The 24,718-nt window shown below is 41.7% G+C and overlaps 1 protein-coding gene across 1 annotated transcript in view; it reads right to left on the minus strand.

The window, feature by feature from the left end:
* Positions 1 to 2,137: 2,137 nt before the first annotated feature.
* Positions 2,138 to 24,718, minus strand: part of wipi1 (WD repeat domain, phosphoinositide interacting 1) — a 36,108-nt gene continuing 13,527 nt past the window's right edge. The window contains exons 3-13 of the mRNA XM_083896356.1: positions 23,022 to 23,188; positions 20,974 to 21,070; positions 20,362 to 20,459; positions 15,724 to 15,816; positions 14,476 to 14,546; positions 13,663 to 13,770; positions 13,407 to 13,571; positions 7,522 to 7,629; positions 7,247 to 7,386; positions 6,601 to 6,701; positions 2,138 to 2,282 (exon numbers count right to left, since the gene is read on the minus strand). Coding sequence (XP_083752482.1) covers positions 2,232 to 2,282; positions 6,601 to 6,701; positions 7,247 to 7,386; positions 7,522 to 7,629; positions 13,407 to 13,571; positions 13,663 to 13,770; positions 14,476 to 14,546; positions 15,724 to 15,816; positions 20,362 to 20,459; positions 20,974 to 21,070; positions 23,022 to 23,188 — 1,199 coding nt within the window. The 3' untranslated portion in view covers positions 2,138 to 2,231. The remainder of the gene's footprint in view (positions 2,283 to 6,600; positions 6,702 to 7,246; positions 7,387 to 7,521; positions 7,630 to 13,406; positions 13,572 to 13,662; positions 13,771 to 14,475; positions 14,547 to 15,723; positions 15,817 to 20,361; positions 20,460 to 20,973; positions 21,071 to 23,021; positions 23,189 to 24,718) is intronic.

The following is a 24,718-nucleotide window of genomic DNA, read 5'->3' on the forward strand; positions in this document are numbered from 1 at the left end:
TATGACAAACTCCCTGATTTTGTTTTTTAAGTGGCCGAAGGCATTTAAAAATATGATATATCCTCCCAGTTCACAGCTGATGTTTACAGGTATAGTTGGTGCTATAATGAGTTCAGAAGTGTAGCTTTAAAGAGCGAGTTCATGTTTTTTGAAGCGTGGCTGTATGAGCCACTGACAGTACTGACCAGTATGTAAAGTGCCAGTAATCCCCTTATCCATACAAGGCATTTATGTCTGTCTGTATTACTAAATCATTAAACACTAAATTATGGCATTTTTCAGGAAACAAAAGATACCAGAAGATGTTAGTGATGTTCATAAACATCTATTTATTTAGCCCATTACTTACTACATAACTACTATTGCCAACTTGTATATTTAGATCATCGTTAACATTTCAAAAAATTATTTAAAACATCAAGCACATCATCCATTTCATTCTGTGTCCAGTTATTATGCTGTCCTCCAGAACACAAATTAGGTCAGTGAATATCACTAAAGATTAGTGAAACTGTTCAAACACTTCCAATATATACTGTTCTTGTTTACCAATAAAAACAAAAACTCTAGAAACAAACAATAGACTCTTGCAAGAACAGGTGAACGTCAATTAGTGCACTCTGGCAAATTACTCCAGGCCATAATAATTGAAGAGGGATTGGCATCTTGTGAGTGCCGCTACGCAAATAACAGTGCCGGTACTCAAAATAGTAACATTTAGTAAAAGTGCCCAAGTCAAGCACTGGTAGTGAATGCACTGTGTACCCCTTGTGCAAGAGCCAGCCTAGAAAGATGGAGGATTCTTTTCAGCCAAAATAAAAAAAACATGCCTGTACAATTATTGAAAATATGGGGCACAGAGGACACAAGGAAAAACAGATCTTAGTCACTCAACACAAAATGCATACTTAATTAAATCAAAAATGAAAGTCAAGGACATTTTCTCAAATGGCCGTCTAACACATTTATCTGACAGTCTGACAGCCCTTCTCAACTGGAAACTGAACATTGTCTCACTTTGGTAACTGCTCACTGCACCTAAGTCCATAGAGAAAATCAGTACTTTAGCATCAAAACACACAGAAGTCGTAGCCTGGCTAATGCTAGACTGCATATTAGGGGTGTATTACACTTCCAAGAGGCATGATGAAAATGCCTCTGAACGCAATTGGACAGACCTACAAAGAATCAGAGCAACAATCTAGGTGACATATGCAGACCAGAAAATGTGTCAACAAATGTGCATGTTGTATTTTCTAGCACCGATGGCTATCTAGTTTTGGCATTTATGAGTTTTGCCCAGGGCAGCTCCGTGGAGCAAGTTACCAAGTTAAATGGAAGTAGTAAAATGGAAGCAATGGTCAAATCAAAAGGAAGCTGCTCTTCTGTGGCCATGATGGATGTATACTAGATGCTAGTTGTTGCTTTACTGTGGTCACGTTAAGCCCACTTCTAGTGTTCCAGGGGATGTGATTTTTTCCCTTTTTTTTTAGAGATTCTGGAGTTGGCCAAAACGGCGTCCTTGCCAGATCAGGATCACTTCAGAGTGAAATCAAATCACTGGCAGACTGTTGATTCAACCAGGCTAGCAACTTACCATCTTGATTTTCAAATAAGAAAAGGCCATCTAACCACAAGAGCAAATAGTGAACATAGACTTGAGGTATCATAGATTCAAACAGACATACATTTTTAGTAGGCAAGACCTTTGTTAAGTGACTAAAACCTCAATCATTACATGCATGTCTACTTTTTTGGATGTTTCTATCTTGGAGGAGGAGGGTGGTGGTGGTCAAGTGACAACTGGTCGTGACGTCACCCATAAGAATTAAAACTCCTATTTTGAAGCCTCCAGAGTCACAACTTAGCCGGGGCCATGTTGACATTTTGCAATTGGAAGTTCAGAAGCGTCATCTCCAACAGTTTTTCCTTGTGTCACCACTGGCAGCTGTACGTATTCAGGATGAGCATCTGTCTTAACCTCAACAACTATACTTCAAAAAACAGAACCATCTCCTTAACACAGTCATTACCTAACAGGAGAACCAAACTGCAGTCCTTGTTGAAATGACCACCTGTTAACTTCTTGGCCAGTGTTTTGCTTCCCATGACGGTACAAGAATGTTAATGCTAATGAAGTTGTTGTGAAAAAAATAACATGGCACTGCAGAAAGACTTTTTTTGTTCAATGGAATGCGGGTGCCTGTCTGTCCATCTGTCCTTCTACCCACTCATGAGCGCCTCCCGGTGCCGACTCCAGTCCCGTCACGGCACCAATTAATCTACCAAAACACATGAACACACCTGTTAGTTTGGTGTACAGATTTTGTCAAATACACCTCACGTCCTAGTTTCTGAAGCACAGCTAGAGGGGAACTCCAGTACAACTTCTCCAAAGCAATCAAAGCCTTCCAGGATATTTTTGTCATATGTTTTTTCCCTGATGAAGTATAGTGGTATGAAAAAGTATCTGAAGCCTTTAGTCAAATGACGTTTAAAAATATCTTGTTCATACATCTAAGTCACAAATTCAGACAAACAAAACATGTTATAAAATAGTATGATAAAGTATGATCTTGCATGTCTTCATTAAATAGTCAGTGCTGCTGGTTTAAGAGGGTGTTATGCCTGTTTTACGCTGTACTGGCCAGAAATGAAGGCTTTTGAGTATAAAGTAAGATTTAGGCTTATTATTCTAACATGTATCATTAGCTCTAAACTGTTGCTTCCCAGCAGGTTGGAGAAAATCTACTTGACAGCAAAGTGTCGCTGTCCTGCTGCATCACCAAACTTTCCCTTTTGCTATGTTTCCATCATGGTACGGTTCAGTTTGGTGCAGTACAGTATGGTTTGGAATGGTAAAGCCCTAGGTCAGGCAGGGTGTTGGCTCTGCCTGATGGCCGTATAGTGTAACATTGGACCAGTGCAAGGACAACAAATAATGACATAGACTGTGATACAACAGACAACGATGGAGGACATCCAGCAGCTCTTTTTTTCTGCTCAGTTAGTGGCTGATTGTCTCAAGATGTCAAAGCTTTGTATGAGAACAGACTGCGGGCTTTTGCCTGGTTTCCTGTTCCTCTTCTGCATTAATGTCATCTTTTAAATCACTCCTCAAAACCCACTTTTACAGGAAGGCTTTTCTTTTCTTCTTTTTAGAATGATTTCAGTGATTGTAAAATAACCCGCTTATTGTATGTGATCGGAATGAGTCTCCCTGTTGTCACTTACAGTTCAGCCCTTTTACGACATGGAGAGCAGTGATTCCTTCATTATTTCTGTTCATGTGGTGGATTTTTGCCATCATGGGTACGAGAAATTTAACAGATGGGACACAATGGAGCATGGAGGGTAGCCAGGAACTTATTTTGATACTGTTCTAGGTTTTTTGAATTCAAAAACAGATTTGTTCAGATTTACCCAACACACACACAAGCAAACACAAAAAACCCACACTGACAATTTTCTCTATGGATTTGTGCAGTAAAGTGAGCATTTTCCAAGGTCTATGTAAAAGTGAGATAAAGAAGCAACTGTGCTGCGTTTCTGTCTTCGTACGGTTCATTACAGTAAAGTATGGTTTGAATAGTTAAGCCCTGGGTCAGGTTTGCGTTTTCAACTGAGAACAGTACCTGTACTTGGAGGGCAGGATGTGGGCTGTGCCTGATGGCAGTGAGATAGGTAGCTTGACATTGTACTGGTGAGATGAAAACGAACTGCAACAACGAACAATGACATGCACACAATGATAGAGGAAATCCAGCAGCTCAGTTTTTGGCTGTTTGTCTTAACAAGCTTTTATGAGAACAGACTGTGGACATTGACGAGACAACGGTCGCAAGGGAGTGATGTTTTCACCCAGCTGACTGTCGTGAGTGGAGTCGCTCTAGCTCCACCCTGACTGTACTGTACCATTTTTCTCTGGTATCCCAAAGGAAGGGTGATCATTGGAAACAGTTAATTTGGTACTATTCCGATCATAATTTTCTATTATATTGAAATGCATTAAACTCTGCACCATACTGTACCAAACCGAACCATTCCACTTGCTATACTATACAGTCCTGTGCAAAATTCTAAGGCCACCATTAGATTTGTTTCTCCATAACTTTATTGGAACACATCCAGAAAAAAACAGGAAACATGCATGTTTCTTAAATTTTATTATAATAAGATTTTCAGAAAAAAACAAAACAGCTTCTACATAGAGTGTCAAGTATTTAGTGTGACCTTTACACTTACACATGAATACTAGCTCTCTTCAACATGCTTGAGTTGTAGTTGAGTTCATTTCATTGACACTTTGCTGATATATAAGACCAACTGTCAGTCACAACATTCCAATCCAAATGACAATGATAACAGAGTTTAAAATAAATATAACAAAGCTGGTGGTGCCCTGAGTCTTTTGCACAGAACTGTAAGCCTAACCCTTAAGATATTGTAGAATCGGGCAGGCTTAGCCTCTAATTGGGGGAGCTTTAGTTTAAAATCATTGTTTTCTTTTGTCCCTGCCACTCAACAAAGTGACTGCTGATACTGTATTTACATATTCAACAGGTGCAGACAATGAAAGAGATACTTCTCACTGTCTATTGTGCTGTGAACAGTGCTGTTTTCAGAGAACACTGTCAAGAGCTCTATTCTCAGGAAGAGCATGTCAGACGTCTCAGGCTCATCCCATGCAAGTGAGCAGCTGCTCTCACCTGATCATGTGGGTGAAAAACAACAACAGCAGCAGTTTTAGAAGAGGACTTTTTAACAGAATGTGATATTTTCAAACTTTTCCTTGTGGCTGTTTTAATTTTTTGTTTTTTTCTCTTGAATGAATTTATGCTCTAAACCTGTAGCACTATTATTATTATTCATTATTATTACATTAATTGAGAATAGTTAACTTAAAACTGTTGAAATGAGTATCCAAGAACATTGCTATTGCCACTTTAGCTCTCATTTTTAGAACCAGTGTGCAGGTTTTACTGGCATCTTGTTGTGAGGATGCAGATTGCAACTAACTTGGCTTTGTACAACATGAAGGACGTATTATATATTCTGCACATTTATGTCAATAGATCTTTGTAAATCCTATATACCGGCAGTAAAAATAAATGAAGCATCATAGACAGCAGCCTAAAAATGATAACAAAGTCTTGAAATCTTCTCTAAATGTGATCCCGATAAGCCCCATGAGCGGATAGAACCTGTCATCATTTTAGGGGCCATATTTTTGGTGTTTGCGCTGACTTTGGTTGCCTGCATTGGCTCGGATTACTCAATCTGCATTCATGTACAGATAGCTGTTAATAGTGAACAGCCACACACTCACTTTGCTAGCAGTGCAAAAAACTTTGTTAATAGATGTCGACTCTCAAATGTAACTTCATTCTCGGACTATAAACCTTGTAACGGAAAATGTCTTAGCCACTATCGAGTCTTCTACACTGGAAATAGCAAAAATATTAGCTGTTGCTCTGAGAGGCTAATTCATGTTGGCGACATACATAACTGGCAGCTGAGTCAACAATTTATTGCTATTGTGTATTGTTATGACCCCAGGGTCGTGACTCCTTTTTTTCTTGTGTGTGTGTGTCTGCATGTGAGTGAGATGGGTTGCAGGTGTGCGTGATGGAGTCAATGAGATGCATGTGTGAGTCTAGGTGGATCCTGCGAGCTGATTGGTCCTGAACATCCCAGCTGAAGTGGACTTTCTCAAACCTCTCACAGCCAGACTGCCAGCAGACATTTTGTGCTTGGTTTTATTAACCTTTAAAATGGTTTGTGTGATGTGTTGCTGGTGGTTTCTTGGGAGTTGGGAGGAGGGAGTCTCTTTATTCTTGTTGTGATCAGGTTTTTCCCCTAGGCCTGGTCGTAACAGTATAGTATCTGACAAAAACCAAAATGTGCGGACATCTTTCATGAGAACATGAATTGTGGCAGACAACCAGATAGCTAGCTGCTGCAGTCTATTAAGTTTGTATGAATGAGGTGCTGCAATTATTTGGCCTATGTTACACCTGTCGATTTTTCATCCCTCACCACTTACCCGATGTACCCCCATGAGATGTAGCACATAAATCTACATATAGCACATCTCTAACTGATTTTAATCTCTTACAGTTCTGCTGACACCAGTGAACGACATGAGGTCAGGACAGGAAAGAGGACTCTGTCATCTTCAAGTCTCTGACCACAACAGTCTTCACTACAGGCTGTGATAAACCCAGTGATCCAGATGATCCTGGCATTTAAAGACTTTTTTTTTTTTTTTTTTTTTCACTTTTTATTCTTGTCATTGTGTATTGTATGTTTTGGGTAACATCTACTGCACGTCTGTCCGTCCAGGGAGTGGATCCCTCACCTGTGGTTCTCCCTAAGGTTTCTACCCTTTTTCCCTTTTACAAGGGTTTTTTTTCCCTGGTAGTTTTTCCTTACCCTGGTCGAAGGTCTAAGGACAGAGGATGTTACCAACCCTGTGAAGTCCCGTGAGACAAACTATGTTTTGTAAACTGTGGGCTATATAAATAAAGATTGATTGATTGATTGATTGATTGTAGGAAAGCTAGCTATTGCTAGCAGTTAGCACTTCTGGATGCTCACAGGAGGAAACTCATTCTCGTCATCCAGACACACAGGTCCAGCAGCAAACTCATGTTCTGGAATGATTTCGCCTTTCTTTGCTCCTCCATCTTCAGAATAACCTGTGTAGAGACAGGAGAGAGACCGACAAATCCTTAGAACAATTTAGACGATAAATCAGATGAACTTTAATATGCCAATCATTAGACATTTCATACCTTCATACCTAAAACTGTAGTAGACACAGAACTTGTTTTGCATGATTCATTGATGTTTGAAATCTTGTAACTTTTCTTTAGAGACTAAATGAAAACCTGGGGTGAGTTGATGCAAACTTGCAGATGAACTTGAAATGCAGTACACTTTCTTCAATTTCTTCAATATTTACGAGAAATGTGTAAAAAAAAGGTCTGCTCTGCTGCAGGTCACATATACAACACACTGTGCCTCTTTATTTTACATTGGACATAATAAGCCTGAAGTAAGCGGAAACAGGAACACATACACTCAGCCAGAGCTTTTTGGGATGTGAATGACCCTGATGAACCTGATCAGACCGGATTTGGACAATGTTTTCACGACACCTTCTATGATGGATTAATGTCTGATGTGAGCATGAAACATATTAGTACATCTGCCCCAAACATCACGTCATGTGATCACTAACCAGTAAGTGTTGCAGTGACTGGTCCAGAGGCTGGTAAGGCAGCCGTGGCAGCATAGGATGGATAGGTCTGTGCTGGACCTGTCACTTCTGATCCCTCTGACTCTGTTCTTTCAACCTGGTCATCATCAACACCAAAGAGCCTCAGAGGAGAAGAGTAAGAATCAAGGAAGGAAGGACATAGGAAGACAAGCAGTACATCAACGTCACACTTAAAATTCTGGCTTAAGACTATTGGACACCATAGACATGTGATCCCAGCTTTGTGAAAGCCTCACCTGTGTTTATGGGCCAACATGCACTCGCCTCCATCCAGTGGATCCACATCATAGATGAACAGCTGGCCACTGGCCATGGCCACTAGCAGCCGAGGAAGCTTCTGGATCCTGAAACATTAGATTCAGTTTCCATTACAGCTGTGTGAAGGAATTAGTTGTTGTCCTTGTCTCTTATGTCAGAAAGAAGAACAATGAATCAAATCATTTTCAAATCAAGCTATAATCTAGGTAGTAACACCCCAGTCCCCTGCAGTACAGTAAAGAACCTGGGGGTCCTATTTGACCAGGATTTATCATAAGATGAACATATTAATCAAACACGTAGAACAGCCTTCTACCACATTAAGGGCACTTTCACACCTATAGTTGGATTGCTTAGGTCCACACTAGTCAGAAAAATGTTACAACGTAGCACAGACGTGGGTACGGTTTGCTTTCACATATGCATAGTTCTAAACAAACCAAAATAGACCGCAAAGACCATCGACACCGGAACCGGACTAACCCCAGATTTCCACCGGGCGTGTCACCGCCGCGGAACATAAGCGGTGCGGTCACAGGAGCCGATCGCTGACTCGCTGAATACGGCTGGCAGCGTTCATGTCAGCGCTGCTCTGCTGTTACGCGCCTTGTAGGGATTGATGCTGGGCAGAGGATGGCACAAAACCGCGCCTGGTGGAAATTCTATCTCATCTCATACCAATAATATATTAAACTATACCATTTCATTCCATTTGTTTTGGTTGCTTTCACACCAGAAGAATCATACCAAAGTAGAGCAGATAAAGCGGTCCGAGACCACTCCTTCAGGCAGGTCTCATAACAGATTGCTCCGCTCCCAGAACTCAGGTCTACTGGTTATTCCTAAAATTAATAAGGCTCCTCTCCTGTGGAACCAACTTCCGCTTTCAGTCAGACAGTCTGACTAGGTCTCCGCCTTTAAGGTGAGACTGAAAACCTACCTCTTTAACATTAAGCCTATAGTCGAAGCTAGATCAGGTATGTCCTGGTTAAAATAGTCTATCTTATGCTGCCATAGGCTTAGACTGCTGGGGGAATTTCCCATCATGCACTTAGAATGAGCACACAGACTTTGCACGAGCTGCACTTTTTCTCACCCTGTCCTGGATTTCTCAACTTTCACCACTGACCTGATGTCCCCCCATGAGATGTAGCCCATAAATATACATGTAGCACATATGTAACAGATTTTTAATCTCTTACAGTTCTGCTGTCACTAGCGAACGGGATGAGGCCAGGACGGAAACAAGGACTCTGACATCCCCAAGTCTCTCTCTGGCATTTAAAGGGACACTGCGTAGTATTTATGGGTTTATATAACCCAAAATCCACTTTTGTATACATATTATGTGCTCCTGCATTGTCTAGTCGCTGTATAACAGTTTTTGTTTCATTTTCGTAGTGTTTCAAAAAGTCATGTAAAATAACATGGTCGCGGGCCGCTGTTGCATTGCCACGACGCCATGTTTCTACGGGAGCCTGTATAAACAAACCCGAGAGAACAAATCAAGCGCTGAGATGAGGCTGAGAGCGGATCTTTTTACGCGTTTAGAACGGAGGACCACACATATTTTACAGCAGATAAAGGAACACCAGTACCTGACCGACAAGGACGACATTTGACCGGCTGAGGATACCGTAGCGCTCAGGGAAGGGAGGGGGTGAGCAGAGGAGCAGTTTGTTGTTGTAAATTTCAGCCTCTCCTCTAGATGTCACTATAAGCTACTTACTTCACCTTTAAAGACTTTTTACTCTTTTTTTTGTAATTGTAAATGTTTTGGGTAACATCTACTGCACGTCTGTCAGTCCAGGGAGTAAATCCCTCACCTGTGGTTCTCCCTAAGGTTTCTACCTCTTTCTTTTTCCCAGTTCACAGGTTTTTTTCCCCTTGTAGTTTTTCCTTATCCTGGTAGAGGGTCTAAGGAGAGAGGATGTTACCCTGTGAAGTCCCGTGAGAAATGTATATTTTATAAATAAATATTTATAAATAAAATTTGATTGATTGATTATGAGTTAACTCACACAGTGTCAACCCACATCTACTGTATGCTACTTGTTACTACAAAATAAAAGTTGAGTTGGTGCCTGTTTCTTGTCGCCAGCTGTTTTTAGCGGCACCAGCTATTCTTTGCAGATTTTGGCTCCAAGTGATCCACAGCAGCTCGTTGTTTAAGCTAGATTTATGGTCGGCACAGTGTGCCAGGTACACAACAAAGGTAACGTCATATCCTGTTTCGGACCGGGCACATCAGCTCCAAAAGGTGTTGTGACGCTTGGGCGCACACCTCTCAATATTTGTAATTTTGTCAGCTGCGGTGCGCGCCAACTCATCATTTTCAATGAAGGGAAGACTGGCTGAGCAGGTCCGTTTGTACAAGCATTTGTATGACTCTTCTGTCTGTGAGCACCGAGAGAGTCAAATGTCCTTAAATTCATGAAAGGAGATTTCTACCATGTTACAAAAAGACAATGGAAAACATGAGGGATCGCTTTGTGAAGGGCAAAAGACAAGACCATGTGATATCCTAAAATTCAATGGCAGAAAGTTTTTGTTTACCACTGTTGCTAGGCAGCGGACGTTGAGCATAAAGCCTCTATGCAATGCTTGTAGGTCACGTGCCATCTGCAGGACCCCTCGCCACAGTGTCGTGCGCAAGCATAATGTGCATAATGTGTCGCAGGAGACGCAGACTGTTACACAGTTCAACAACAGGGGTCTGCACTTAGGGCCACAAAGGCTCAGTGCGGAGGATGTGGGTGTCCGATTGATGGCAAAGACCCTCAGACAAGAGTCCCGGGAGGAACCCAGGTCCCAAGGTGTGTTGGAAGCAGGACCGCCTCTTGCCAAACTGGGGCCCTAAGCGGATTTTCTCAATCACCCAATCTCAAATGGGCCATTAGATGAACGCCATGTTGGAAGTATATAAAACCTGCAAGACATACCTTCTCTCTCGTCAATGAGTTAAGCCTGCCTCTAGCATGCCATGGGTTTTGTTATTGGTTCCTTTTTTTCAAAGATTCAGTATTTGGTTAAAATGGCGCCCTTACCAGACGATGTTCAGATACAAACCAAACCGATGGCAGATTCGGCTGGGTTCAACCAGATTCACTATTTTTTGAGCTGCGCGTGGATATAGCGTACAGTCATGGACATGGGGATATGGAAACATGTACGTCAAGTATAAATCAACCTTAAAGGTGCATGTAATAAATCTAAAGCAACTGGCCATAAAATCCTCCTAATATGTCACAGAGGACCAGGAATAATGTTCATATAACAAACTGAACTCACCAACAAAAATAGTATAACAAAAATATTTGCATTAAAAAAATCTTTTTCACACCGTAAAGTTTGTTTATGTTTTGAAATTATGTTTTGGCATGAGGGGCCATCTACCGCCGTCTACCAATCATAGCAGTCAGTAGAGTCTCAGCTGCTGAGCAACCATGGGTTGCCAGCATGGGCGGCCCATGTATAGGGGTGATTTGGGCGACGCCCTCCAAACTAGGAGGAGAAAGATATTTTTTTTTTCCTCAGCAATTCCAAAGATCCTTAGTACTAATATTCCTTTCAGTCGCCTCTGCCAGCAAAGGTAGTTATTATCAGTGTTCTAGACAGAGATTATCTGTCATTGTCCAATCAGAATCGTCAGATTCAAGTCACGTTTTATGGTCCGCCTCTTCTGGGGCGATTTGACTGACGTGGAAAATCGCCCGAAAATTCTCCCATTGACTGTCATGTTAAAAAAAAATTTTTTTGAAAAACATACCCTCCAATGCATTTTTAATGAGGATTTATGTGCATGCACTAACGTGCTTGCGTCATATGTAAACTGAGAAAAGAGAGGAGGGGATATCTTCTCTTCTCTTCACTTCACTCGTTAAGTTGTTACTCTCTGCCGCTCTGAGCGATGTTTTAAAAATACACAGAGGATTGTGCTCGTTTAATCGGTCCCAGCACGAACTGATAAGTACACATAGTTTTACCAGAGCCACGGAGTTCACGCTTTCATACGTGTTAACTGTTTGTGGCTTGTAGCAGCGGACAGCAGTCATTTGAAGCGGGGTCGTACCTATGTTCCCCGGGTCCTATGTTCCCCGATTTTCCCAAAAAAGGTCCACTTTGTATGTGACAGGGGAACATAGGACCCTTTTTTTGAAAAAGGGTAGGGTTAGAGAAAGGGTTCTATGTTCCCCGGTCACATACAAAGCGGGGAACATAGGACCCGGGGAACATAGATACGGTCCCATTTGAAGCTACGTTCGTTAGCTTGTTTGCTAACATTGTTGATGTTTGTATCACTCAGGGTTTAACTGCAGGTTAAACTTCACGCAAATCAGACACTCGGACTGTTTTGTGTAAGAGAGTATTATTCTGCTAAGATGCCTTTAGCAACACATCTAAAGATCCTATTCTGCACTTTCCTTTACACTTAATGAATAATTAGACTATCTTGTCATATGTTTGTTGTATGTATCTGGTTGCTGGACACATCTTGTGTCCTGTTAGCTATTTTACATCATACATTAGATTCATGTAAATAATATTTGTTTATCAAGTTGCCATCTAGTGGACACAAGGAGGAATGTTAATCACCTAACAACACATTGATACTGTCTTTCTTTATGCACTTATTAAATGGGTCACCTTAATCATTATCAGAAAAAAATGCCCCCCCCCCCCGACATTTTCTTCAGTAGCCGCCACTGGTTGGTAGTTACGTAACTACAATTGAAATGAAACGAAAGGAAACCTAAAAGACCTCGGTATGAATGTCAAAAACGCCAAGATAAAGTTTGCGGCAAAGCGAGGGTCTATATAGGACATGCTTTTGAACGGTGGAGAGAGTTTAAAGCTGAGAGGAATTTCAAAACAAATGCAGAATGGGCTCTTCTCCTAGACATGTAAGTTCAGCTTGACTAACTACGTTAGCATCATAGCTTGACTGTCGAGTTCAGTTTTGAACTGTTCCCTCGGTTTTGGAGGCTGCTGTACTGACGCACCGAAGCAGGTATGGCAGCCGCTCCTGGCGGCAGCAGGGGTTGTGGCTCCGGGCAAAACCAACGTCCACCACGGGGCGGTGGGGGTGGTTCTGCTCTGTTCTGTTTTGTCAGCGGCTGCGGCTGGTTCTGCTCGGCGCGGGCTGCAGCGGCAGTTCAGATGACACAGAGATGCGTCTTTTAGTCTCTTTCTAATCTTACCTAATAGTCTTCTTCTGACATGTAAAGAGTTATTATAGCGGTAGCCGAGTGGTTAAGTAGGTGGACTTGTGCCGGGAAGGTTGTAGGATTGATTCCGGACAGTGTCAACATTAATTACCTTATTATTGTATAAAGCATTAATAAGCTTGCGATGCATTACCATAAATAAATATATTGTGTTGTGGTAATTTGTCACGATGTCTCACTCTAAGGTTTTGTCAGAAGTTGACAGCCCTGCTATATAACATTGTAAAAGGGGAGGCAAAAATGAAGGACAGTTCTGTCAAATATCATGCATAAAGTTATTCCATCTGATATATCCATCCCTAGTCAACAGCTAATGTTACCATAATTTATTATACATCTTGATCTTTACTGAGAGAACAGAATTGTGTGTCTTAGAGCCACTCATTTATGATAAAACGCTCGCTCCTCGCTCGTTGCTGACGGAGTTACATGTCAACCGCTCTGGCAACCTTGACTCTGGAAGGGAGGGGTGGAGTGGGAGGCGGATACGACTCACCACAGTGTTTTGATTTTGAGTGTAGTAACCGTTTTTGGCCACAGTGTTACAGATGGCACCTTTAACTTGTTCTGACAATGATATAATTTGCTGTACTGAAAAAAGCAAATGCAATTAAGAAGACCACGGACATACTCACACAGCCAAGGTGCAAACATTCCTCTGCTCTGACGAGAGGAGGTGGACAGTGGCAAAGGCCCGGTCTTGGCTCATCATGCCAGATACCTGAGCAGGGAGGTAGCTACTGGCTGCGGAAAACACCTTCCCCACATAGGCTGTCCATGTGGCAGCCTCCTCTGCTCCACTGTACACAGGATAACAAGCATAATAGAAGCCCAATACAGTGTTTTCTATATTGGCAAAACAGAACTTTTAGTGTGTGCTTGTTTGTGTACCTTGGTCCCGGTTGTTCCAGCTTAAATATGTGTACTGTCTCTGTGTTGCTGGAAGCACAGAGGAACTGACCATCAGGGCTGAAGGATAATGATCTTATACTGACGTACCTACAGACAAATAAGTCAGATATAAACTAGAGAAAGCACTCAGAGAGCACACATATACCCCAAATCTGCTCCATTTCCGACAGTGTCAATACAGAACAAGATGTTGATTTTTGACCAAAATACACACACTTTTCATCAAAATCTGTTTGTAACTTTTTGAATTATGCTGCTGACAAACAGACATGGAGATGGAAATGGAGACAGACATACACAAATACTTGAGGAATAATCAATAATGTCAAGTGAAATATGAACATGAGATCATAGTGTGCTATTAGCTGATGCTGAACTCACTGCTGAATCTACTGTCCTGAGGATCTAAACAAGCACAAATGATGAACCATTTAATAACTGTAACATAGTCATCCAGATATAATTACTTCTGACGCATGTACACTGATGTTTCTGCAGCGCAGCACTGTAAGATTGACTGCAGTTGAGCTACAGTCTTGACCTGTAGTCTTCAGAAAGATGTCTGTATGTATCTGTTGCTCAAAGCGTCTCAGAACAGTAACAATTGTGGGTATCTGAGTTGTCATGTGTTGTCTGTGTCATGGCAAACATTGGCTCTGGAAAGTGCAGTTTGTACTGTCAACAATGATGCTTCTAACAGCAAACCAATGTCTGAATCATGTTCCGTCACTGACATTTGCTCAAATACTGTAGCTCAGAGACCTAAACAAACAACAGGAGTTCAAATCTGACCTCTTCATGCCTCGGCGGAACTCAAAGAGACGCATGCCCTCAGGAATGGAGAAGACTCGGATGACGGTGCCCTGAAAAGACAGTTTGACTTTGGTTTACAAGAACTTCATATGTAGTAAACTCCTCCATCCTTGGGAGGTCAGGAGGTCTTCCCAATTACAAGGACTCATTCTCTGAAGACCATGAATATTACCAAAGTGTCTACTGCAGTGATGACAAACTCATAGTTCAGGGGCCACATAGAGCACAATTTGAACTCAAGTTGGCCAGATCAGTAATAATAATAATTGCATAATAATTGCATAATAACGGATAAACAACAAGAACTCCAAATTTGTTTTACATTTAATGAAGTATCTTTTTCAATTTCAGAAATATTATGCCTAAATTTACCATTTACACAACCTACAGATCACAGTGGATCTATAAATGCTCAAACATTTAGTCACAGGTATCTGAAAGTGCAAAATATAGTATTTCACATTACAATTAGATTCTAATTCATTACAAATTCACCTTGCAGGCCGGATTGGACCCTCTGGTGGGCAGGATCTGGCCCTCAGGCCGTAGGTAGACCCGTGGGCTAGAGCTAATCCCAGCTGACATAGGATGAAAGGTGGGGTACACCCTGGACAGGTCGACACACAGAGACAAACTACCGTGCACACACTCACCTACGGTCAATTTAGATTAGATTAACTAGACCTATGCTCTGATGTTTTGGGACTATGGGAGGAGACTGGAGCACCTGGTAACCCACAGGTAATATAGAAAAAGTTAGTGATCTCTGGTTAATCTAAGGCCTGGGTCATATATCAACAGAGGACTGCTATGGTCCGTGTGACATCAATGTCATCAGTCACTCATGTTTACGGAGGTGTGCGCAGACCTGATGCAGACAAATGCAGGCACCTGCACATTTTGAAACCACTGGGACTATACGCACTTCTCCTGTTCCCATTAGTATAACACTTCTTGTCCAGATGTCCAGTGGCACGCTCTTGTTTTGTCAAAGGAGACAACTAAATAGACAGTAACACAGAAATTTGCTTGAGGAGATCCACTGGTACCTGGTACCGACACATGTACAACCCATTGCTCAAAGAATACAAGGACATAAATAGAATAGAAATGACTGCTATTGGAATGGTGCTTTAGTATGAATTGAACCACAGTCATTTACACACGTGGAAATGCGTAGTGGCTCTTTAAGCACATGTAATCTGGGAAGTACGACCCAGGACTTACCCTCTCTGAGGCACTGGCAAGTTTGGTGGCTGAGGCATTGAAAGTGAGAGCTGCCACAGGACTGTCATGAGCTGGAATCATTGTCACTGTGTTCTGAAATGACAAAGAGGTTAAGACAGGAGGCAGCAAGAAAGATGTTATTAAGGTTAAGGTGTTATTCCACATTATTGTCATGTTTACTTCACAGTCAAGTGTTTATGTCGAGGCCTGATATATTTTATTCCTTGGTGCTGTCCACAAACTGGAGATAGGGAGGCTGCTGGAAGTAACAGATTTTATTGTCATGTTGATGAAACCAGATTTGCTTCTTAACCTGAGCAACATGCACTGATGTTTAGACACTCTTCTAAAATGATCCTGAAGGACAGTATGTGAGAACACAAATGTCTGAAACGTTTCATCCTGAAAATTGTCCGGAGGTTCTACTGTCAGCTACCTTGATAATGTTCAAGTGAAACCACAAGATACACAAGATACAACATCCATACTAAGATGTTTCTATTTGCTGATCTGCACCCACATTAGTTTCCTCTCTGTTTAGAAGCTGTTTACACAGTTAAATGATATGGGTGTTATACAGCTCTCCTTTACAAAGCAATTCCAATTGTATCTCAATACATGAGCTTCAATTCAATTCAGGAACGATACATTTGATTTAATACAATTTGATTACATTCAATTTGATGCAATTTGATTCAGTTTGATTTAGTACAATTATTCGTTTAAAGGTCACATAGAGTGGTCCTGTTACACATATATGTTAGTTATGGACGTCTACTTACATACATTGCTTTAAACGAGCCGATAGAAATCTGTCTTTTCTAATGCTGTCCTCAGCCGCGATATTTCAGACTGAACTCTCACACCCAGAAGACAGACTGTGTTTTGATTGGCCAGCCAGCGTAGAGCCTTCCCAACTGTCTTGTGATTGGCCAATACCCGGAAGTGACATATTCAGCACACCCGCTGTCATAAGAAAATAGCTTCTTCACGACTCCCCGCCGCAGTCCCTTTTATGACTTTGACCCGGAGTCAGACCCAGAGTCAGAAGACACTGTCGCTCGTGAAACACCTCCACAACGGAGGTTATTCTTCTTCTGCGGTTCAATGTACACAACCGGATGTGCCCGGACGAGTGCCCGGACCAGGACGATCTGCTGTTCAGGAGAACCGCTGTTTACGTAACCGGACCGGGTTTTTTCAGAGATCTCGCTGAGCCCGCAATTACAATAAAACACAGCGTTTTCAGCAGTAGCTGAACTGTTTGTTTAGAACCTTCAGGGCTTCTTAAACAAGGTAATTACGCAGATACACACTAAAAAACAGCATTAATTGGAACTTCCGGTCTAGGTCCGCTTTAATATAGACTTAGTCAAAAATGTTCATGCATTCAAGAGGCTTCTTCAGACTGGTGGAAAATACTCCAGGTGTCTGTTGGCTGATTATCTGACAAGAGAGTTGTAAAGTGAAACAATGTAGGTCATTCAGGCCTGATCCAGTTTCAGGTGGTTAGTTTCACCTGAGTCATGGTGTGAACAAGGGTTGCTAAGGTCACCTCGGAGACACACTCTGCAATTGTAATAGTGCTGCTGTGCCTTTGAGCACTATGTTGTGTGTTTGAGTATGTCATTGCGTGAGAAGGACAGAGATGTGCAGTTGGACATGTGGAGCATGAGAAGCTGGGTACCAAGCACAGTTAACAATAGCAGACATAATGCAAGACATTCATTTGTAATGTTCAGTGCCAGTAGGAATATTTAAATGCCAAGAATCTTATACTTATATCACATGACTATTCTGAGACACCGATCATACAGGTATAGCTTCTCTCTACTTTCAGAAAGTGAAGGGGATAGCTGGGTTAGCCTGACGATGAGCTGACACTGAAAGTAGTCAAGTTGTGGCTGAGAAGAATCAATCAGGATTTGAATGTGGGCAACTGTGTCATTGGTTCCAAAGGTTTCATTTTTGGTGTATCAGGAGGAGTGTGCATCTAAATAAGCCTGAGAAATCAACAGGAAAAGTTCTGGACTTCATTCACAGTGAGTGAGTGTCCTGTTTCCTGTCTTGAGCCTCTGACTCATGACCTGTAACAGACCAGTGGGCCCCTGGGCACAGACTGGAGAGAGGGCCCCACCCCACACACAAGCCACCCCAACAGTGATGGTAGCTCAGTGGTCGAAGGTTGTGGGTTTGATTCCCAGCTCCGATAGTCTACATACCGATGTGTCCTTGGGCAAGACACTTGCCCAACCCCACATTGCTCCTGATGGCTGTGCCGGCAGCGTGTGATTGGGTATGAAAGATAAGTGATAGAAATGGGCTGCACATATTATGTGCTGTATGAAAATGTGAATATGGTTGAATGGCAACACTGTAGTGTAAAGCAGCTAGGTCTCTTTTTGTCAACAACAACCCCCCATGCTGATGTCAGAGGGCATGAATCTGCAGCAGCTTGAAATTCAAACTTAAAACTCAGCTTGCACTACATTCTTTTATTATTCAGGGTTTTGTACCAGTTACCATTCTTCCAGGAGATGTTAGGTCTCAGCCTTACAACAGTAACCTGCTGATGAGATTAATGTCACCTGATACATACTTTCATAAATAAGGCTAATTGTTTGTTTTTAAAATAAAAACATTGTAAACTCATTGTAATAAAATGAGAAGGGTATCTAAGTCACCAACCCAGTTTTTGGCACCATTTAGTTGGGGAAAGCACAGTGGAACAGATGGAACTAGAAACATTGCAGTCTATTGGTTGGTTGACAAAGAATTGTCACTATTGTGCGGCTTAAAGCGGACCTAGAGACCGGAAGTTCCAATTAACGCTGTTTTTTTGTGTGTATCGAAGGTTCTAAACAAACAGTTCAGCCACTGCTGAGAACGCTGTGTTTTATTGTAATCTCGGGCTCAGCGAGATCTCTAACGTTAATTTAGCAATGAGAGATGAGATGAGAGTTTGTCAGCCTCTCATCTGCTAACCAGTAGCACATAAACAAACCCAGTCTAGTAAACAAACTAACGCAAATTACCGGTGGGATAGAGCTACAGCCAGTGGTTAAGGAAGCAGTTCGTGGCAGCGGTTAACAACGCCAAGCCGGCAGATCCTGTATCTGCGCTCGATTGCTCTTCCTTCATCCTTGAACTAACCGGATGTATGTCGCAGTAATTTGAATCTGAATTGTGAGAACTGAATTTGAATCGTGAGAACTGAATGCAAAGACACATGGAGTGTTGAATATGAATAATTCAATTTCAAATTATACTATTCAGATTCAGTTTTTCAATACAATAATTCAAATTAGACAATACAAATTCAAATTATGTGATTCAAATTCAGTTTTTTAATGCTATTATTCAAGTTTAGCAATTCAAATTCAAATTATGTGATTCAAATTAATTTTTTTAATGCTATTATTCAAGTTTAGCGATTCAAATTCAAATATAAACGATTCAAATTCAGTTTCTGGTGGCACATATTTCATTCCATACAGGGAGTCGTGAAGAAGCTATTTTTAAACATTGTTAAAACAATGTTTTGATAATGAGGAGCATTGCATCCACCGTTCCAGAGGGGGGAGCTGTGCTTCTGAGAGTGGGTGTGGTATGTATCAAGGTATGTCACTTCCGGGTACTGGCCAATCACAAGACAGTTGGGATGGCTCTATGCTGGCTGGCCAATCACAACACACTTTGTCTTCTGGGGGTTTGATTTCAGTCTGAAATATCGCGGCTGAGGAACAGCTTCAGAAAAGACAGATTTCTATCGGCTCTTTTACAGCAACTAGGAGGTTTTTGACCATAAAAACAAGTTAATGTATGTAAGTAGACCTCCATAACTAACTTATAATATATGTTATACTTTGCCAACTTGTTCCCGCTTGGTCCGTGGCGGGTGACCAAGCGGGAACATAGAGTGGTCCTGTTGCATATATTATGTGCAACAGGACCACTCTATGTGAGATTTAAGCTAAGCTCGGCTTCTGTAATAAACAGCTTAACATTCTAGGAAATAATACTAAATGCTGGATGACCTCCATTGTTACCCATTGTTCACTGTGTTGCATTCTTCTTCCTTGAATTGAATTGATTATTACCAATACCAGTCAATAACAATGCTCTCCGTCATATTTTGTATATGTATTATTAATAAACAATATTATTTGTAAGACTGATTTACTGCAAATAGTAAAAGTAGTTATTGTCACTAAACGGCGGTTACGTTAGTTTTAGTTGGTGTTTTTAGTTCGGTTTAGTTTTTGGTGATGGGTTTCTGCTTTCTGTGTTCACGGTCTCTGTCTTCATCGCACCCTGTTGATTAGTAACGACTTGCAATTTAGTTTGTCTTTCCACTCTTTCCACTCTCCCACTTTTCTGGCATTTCCTTCTTCATCATTGATCTTTTCAGAGAAAGCTGTTTTGTGGTGCTGACCATACTGTCAGTAGCTCATACAACTACACTTAAAAACCTGAACTATACCTTTATTTACCATGCATAAAGAATGTACTGTATCAGCCACCTTCACACATGACATGGACCCATGACAATAAAAGTGTCACTGCAATGAAAGCAGACGACTCTAAGCTAAATCACTGAAGGTGACAGATGATGTGAGGTGTTCTATAATGACTTACCAAATTGTTGCCATCATACACTACGATCTCTCCAATGATGACACTTCCAGGATATGCCAGGTACGAGTTGGAATGATTGATAGACAGAGCACAGAGACCTGCAGGAGGACATAGTAATGCAATAAATAAAGCAGAAAGAATAAATGCCTACTTCACCATTAATCCATCTATCTATCTATCTATCTATCTATCTATCTATCTATCTATCTATCTATCTATCTATCTATCTATCTATCTATCTATCTATCTATCTATCTATCTATCTATCTATCTATCTATCTATCACCATTACCATAACAATAACCGTAAGGCGAGGTAGAGACCTGAAAAATCTCTGTCATAACTGAGAAATGGAAGATAATCCGAAAGTATTTTTGTGATAAACTTTCTGTTATCTTTGTATTTATGTGTATTTGTGTAATTTGTTTTCAGTGGGTGTTTGGCGGTGAGATTTTACAAGAGTGAGGATAAAGCTGTAGACACAAGAGGGAGCTCTGAAGAGAAAAAGTTTCCACTTGGACTATTTGACATAGGAAAGATGACACAGACTCCACTAAGCGGCATGTATCCTCTCAGACGTTGTTTCACAGTAGCAGACAGTTCTGTTCTTACCTGAGGGGTTGGACGGAGTGTTAAGCAGAGTCTTGAGCAGCTTCATGTCTTTGATGTTGTGGATATAAATCGAGTCTTCAAGGCACACCACCAGTCTCTGTAAGACACAGCAGCCCACATATCATGATAGTGTAATGTAGTCACTTTGGACTCCTTTAAAGCGGAACTAGACCGGAAGTTCCTATTGACGCTGTTTTTTTGGTGTGTATCTGCGTCATTACCTTGTTTATGAAGCCCTGACGGTTCGAAACAAACAGTTCAGCCATTGCTGAGAACGTTGTGTTTTATTGTAATCTCTGGGCTCAACGAGATCACTGAAAATCCTGTAATAGTTACGTAAGCAGCGGTTCTCCTGTACAACCGATCGTCCTGCTCCGGGCGGTAGTCCGGGCACATCCGGTTGCGTACATTGAACCGCAGAAGAAGAATAACGTCCGTTGTGGAGGTGTTTCACGAGCAACAGTGTCTTCTGACTCTGGGTCTGACTCCGGTTTAAAGACATAAAAGGGACTGCGGCGGGGAGTCGTGACGAAGCTATTTTTAAACACTGTTAAAACAATGTTTTGATAATGAGGAGCAGTGCATCCACCGTTCCAGAGGGGGGCGCTGCGCTTCTGAGAACGGATGTGCTGGATAGTATTGGCCAATCACAAGACTCTGTCTTCTGGGGGTGAAAGTTCACTCTGAAATCTCGCAGCAGAAAAACACCGTTAGAAAAGAGGATTTCTATCAGCCCGTTTACAGCAACTAGGAGGTTTTTGACCATAAAAACAAGTTAATATATGTAAGTAGACCTCCATAACTAACATATATGTGCAACAGGACCACTCTATGTGACCTTTAAGCTCCCATGTCACCTGTGATTTAAAGGCAAACTTCTATTTTATGCATCAAGAATGCAATAAAGTATGTGTAGTATTTGGAAGGCTTTATTGGCAGACGTCATTTGACTGCTGACATCACACTATAGTATCGACTCAGCTCACTTGGAACCTAAGCAGGTAGGTAAAGCACCAGGTACCAGGTACGATCTCTAATGGAAAAGCAAAAAAAAAAAAACAATCAGTAGAGTCGGCTAATAATAAGAGTAATAATAAACCATGAATCATATTTGTGTGTCAGGTGGGAAATATTTTTGAGGAGATATGTGACACGTAATTTCCTAATATTCCTAAAATATATGATTTTGGAAAAAGCTTTTCAACCTAAACTCACACAATCATTGTGTTTACAGTCATGACTCAAGTGTTTCTTGGGTGATCAAGTTGAGTCATCAACTTTTATGCTGTGCATGAAAAATATTTAGAACATCATGTCCTCGACTCCCTGGAGGGAAGCATCTTCCTCTAATGTCACTGGACACACTGTTGGACACACATGGTCAATTCACAGAAAGAGGGACAACATGGCTGATAAAGACAACAACTCTCAGATAAAGCCCTGATTGTCATCATCATTTAGAGTTAGCTCAGCTTTAAGCTTGGGTGCTGCACATCCAAAAGTCTATGAATGCCTGGGGAATTCTGCATGTCTTGGATGTTTTATTATCTCTAACATGTATGGAACATTATGTCCAATCCAGGTTTTGGAACTGAACTCCCATCTATTTAAAGCCCATCTCTAAAGTGGAATTCATTGGTTTTTAAAAAAACAGAACCTGGCCTCTGGTGGTAAGGAACACACTTCCTGACAGCGCTCCACTGCTGCTCTGCATTCAGGCGTCCTCTACACCAAATCATAAAAAGGTATCAATGAAAGTATTGACATGTATCAGTGTTGATAAGCAGCATCAATCTTTTGCATTGATATTGGTAAGTCATCAACTGGGGAATAAAAGACTCCTTTACACATTTCCTGAGGAGAAAAACAGCATGTATGACCTCACTTAAGTCTAACCAAGTCACAACTTCATCCAATCTAGTGGAGATCAGGTTTGTGTGCTTGATGCACAAGTGGCTCAACGTGTGATCAAATAGCTAAACATAAAGATTTTAGATTGACACGTGATCATTTTTCAAAGGTTTCGGGTGTGAAAGGTGGCTGTTCACCTGTCTGTTGAGCTTGACAGCAAGGATGTTGTTGGGGTAGCTGTAGTTGCAGATCTCGGTCCCCTTCTTGAAGTGGTAGATGTTCATTTGCTGTGGCATGGCGGTGCTCACCACTACTACCAGACTACTGGAGAAGAGACGTTCCACGATGTAGATATCTGGAGACTCTGCTTGGATGACACAACTAGACTAATAAAAGGGTAACATAAACATATTCATGGCTGGCTGTGATATAATGATGAGTTTCCATCATGGTGTGGTTCAGTTTGGTACAGTAGGTAGAGTTTGAAATGGTAAAGCCATGGGTCAGGCTTGCATTTCGGCTTCATGTCTTGTTGAGGCAAACAACCACAAGGGAAGGGAAAAACCAATACTGTAGCTGCTGGATGTCCACCATTGTTGTCTGTTTCAACAACTGCGCCCCTTTCGATGTCGTTGTTCACTGTCGTCGGACCGGTATGACATCACACTATGCGGCGGTCAGGCATAGCCCAACCCCGCCTACCAAGTTAAGCTTTAACTAGCCGTTTTTAGTTGACCCAGGACTTCACCATTCTGAAACCGTTCCAAACTGTACCATTCCAAACTGTACCATGATGGAAACACATATGTTTGCCCTGTGATGGACTGGTGACCTGTCCAGGTTTTACCCCCCCTTTCGCCCTGTCAGCTGGAATTGGCTCCAGTGACACTCATGTGGAGGATAATGTGGTACAAAATGAATGAATCGTGTGTCACACAATATTCATTTAAAGGGGAAATAAGTAGTTTATAGTGCCATCTAGAGGAGAGGCTGAAATTTACAACAAAGACCTGCTGCTCTGCTCACCCCCTCCCTTCCCTGAATGCTACGGTATCCGCAGCTGGTCAAATGTCGTCCTTGTTGTCTTTCTCCGTGTCAGCAGATGAGGTTCGTGAGGTGAGGGAGAGGGCGAGCTACCGCGGCCGTAGCAGACGAAGCGGAGAGAGAGGAGACGGGACTTCCGCTACAAGTAAAGAGACGCTTGATGTGTTCTGTCGCGTTTGTCCTTACAGGCTCCGGTAGAAACATGGCGTCTCGCTGCTAACCGCGGCCCGCGACCATGTTATTTTAAATGACTTTTTGAAACACTACGAAAATGAAACAAAGAATATTATACAGTGACTAGACAATGCAGGAGCACATAATATGTATACAAAAGTGGATTTTGAGTAATATAAACCCATAAATACTACATATTGTCCCTTTAATGTGATTTATTTTCTTTTTCTTAAAAGTAAAAATCAAGGGCTGCACGCTGCACGCTGACATCCATGTATCCCTCTCGTTAGTCATTTTCCCAACATGTCAGGTTCAAATAAACTGTGTCTGTCACACACTCATTCTGAGGAAACTCTTATTATTACTCTGTTCAATGGCAGCCAGCTGTCAACAGACATAGCACAGTGTAATTAAGTGTGATTAGAGTGAGCACAGCCTTGTCTGAGCATCCAGCCACTAAAACCCAGCAGTGACCCAGTGCTGTGACATGGAGACGCCGGCTTCTTGGTGCGCTCACTGCTTTCTGTTTACATGCACACACGGTTTTTCTTCCTCACCCACTCCTTCCCGTCGCCTGGTTGTGTGTGTCACAATTAGTTCTTGATTTAATGCGGTCAAAAGTCTGTGAATGGGCAGAAAGATGTCAGGCTACCTCCCACATTAAACCAGGGAATAG

This window comes from Microchirus variegatus (genome assembly GCF_963457635.1).
Source record: "Microchirus variegatus genome assembly, chromosome: 10".
Classification (NCBI taxonomy): domain Eukaryota; kingdom Metazoa; phylum Chordata; class Actinopteri; order Pleuronectiformes; family Soleidae; genus Microchirus; species Microchirus variegatus.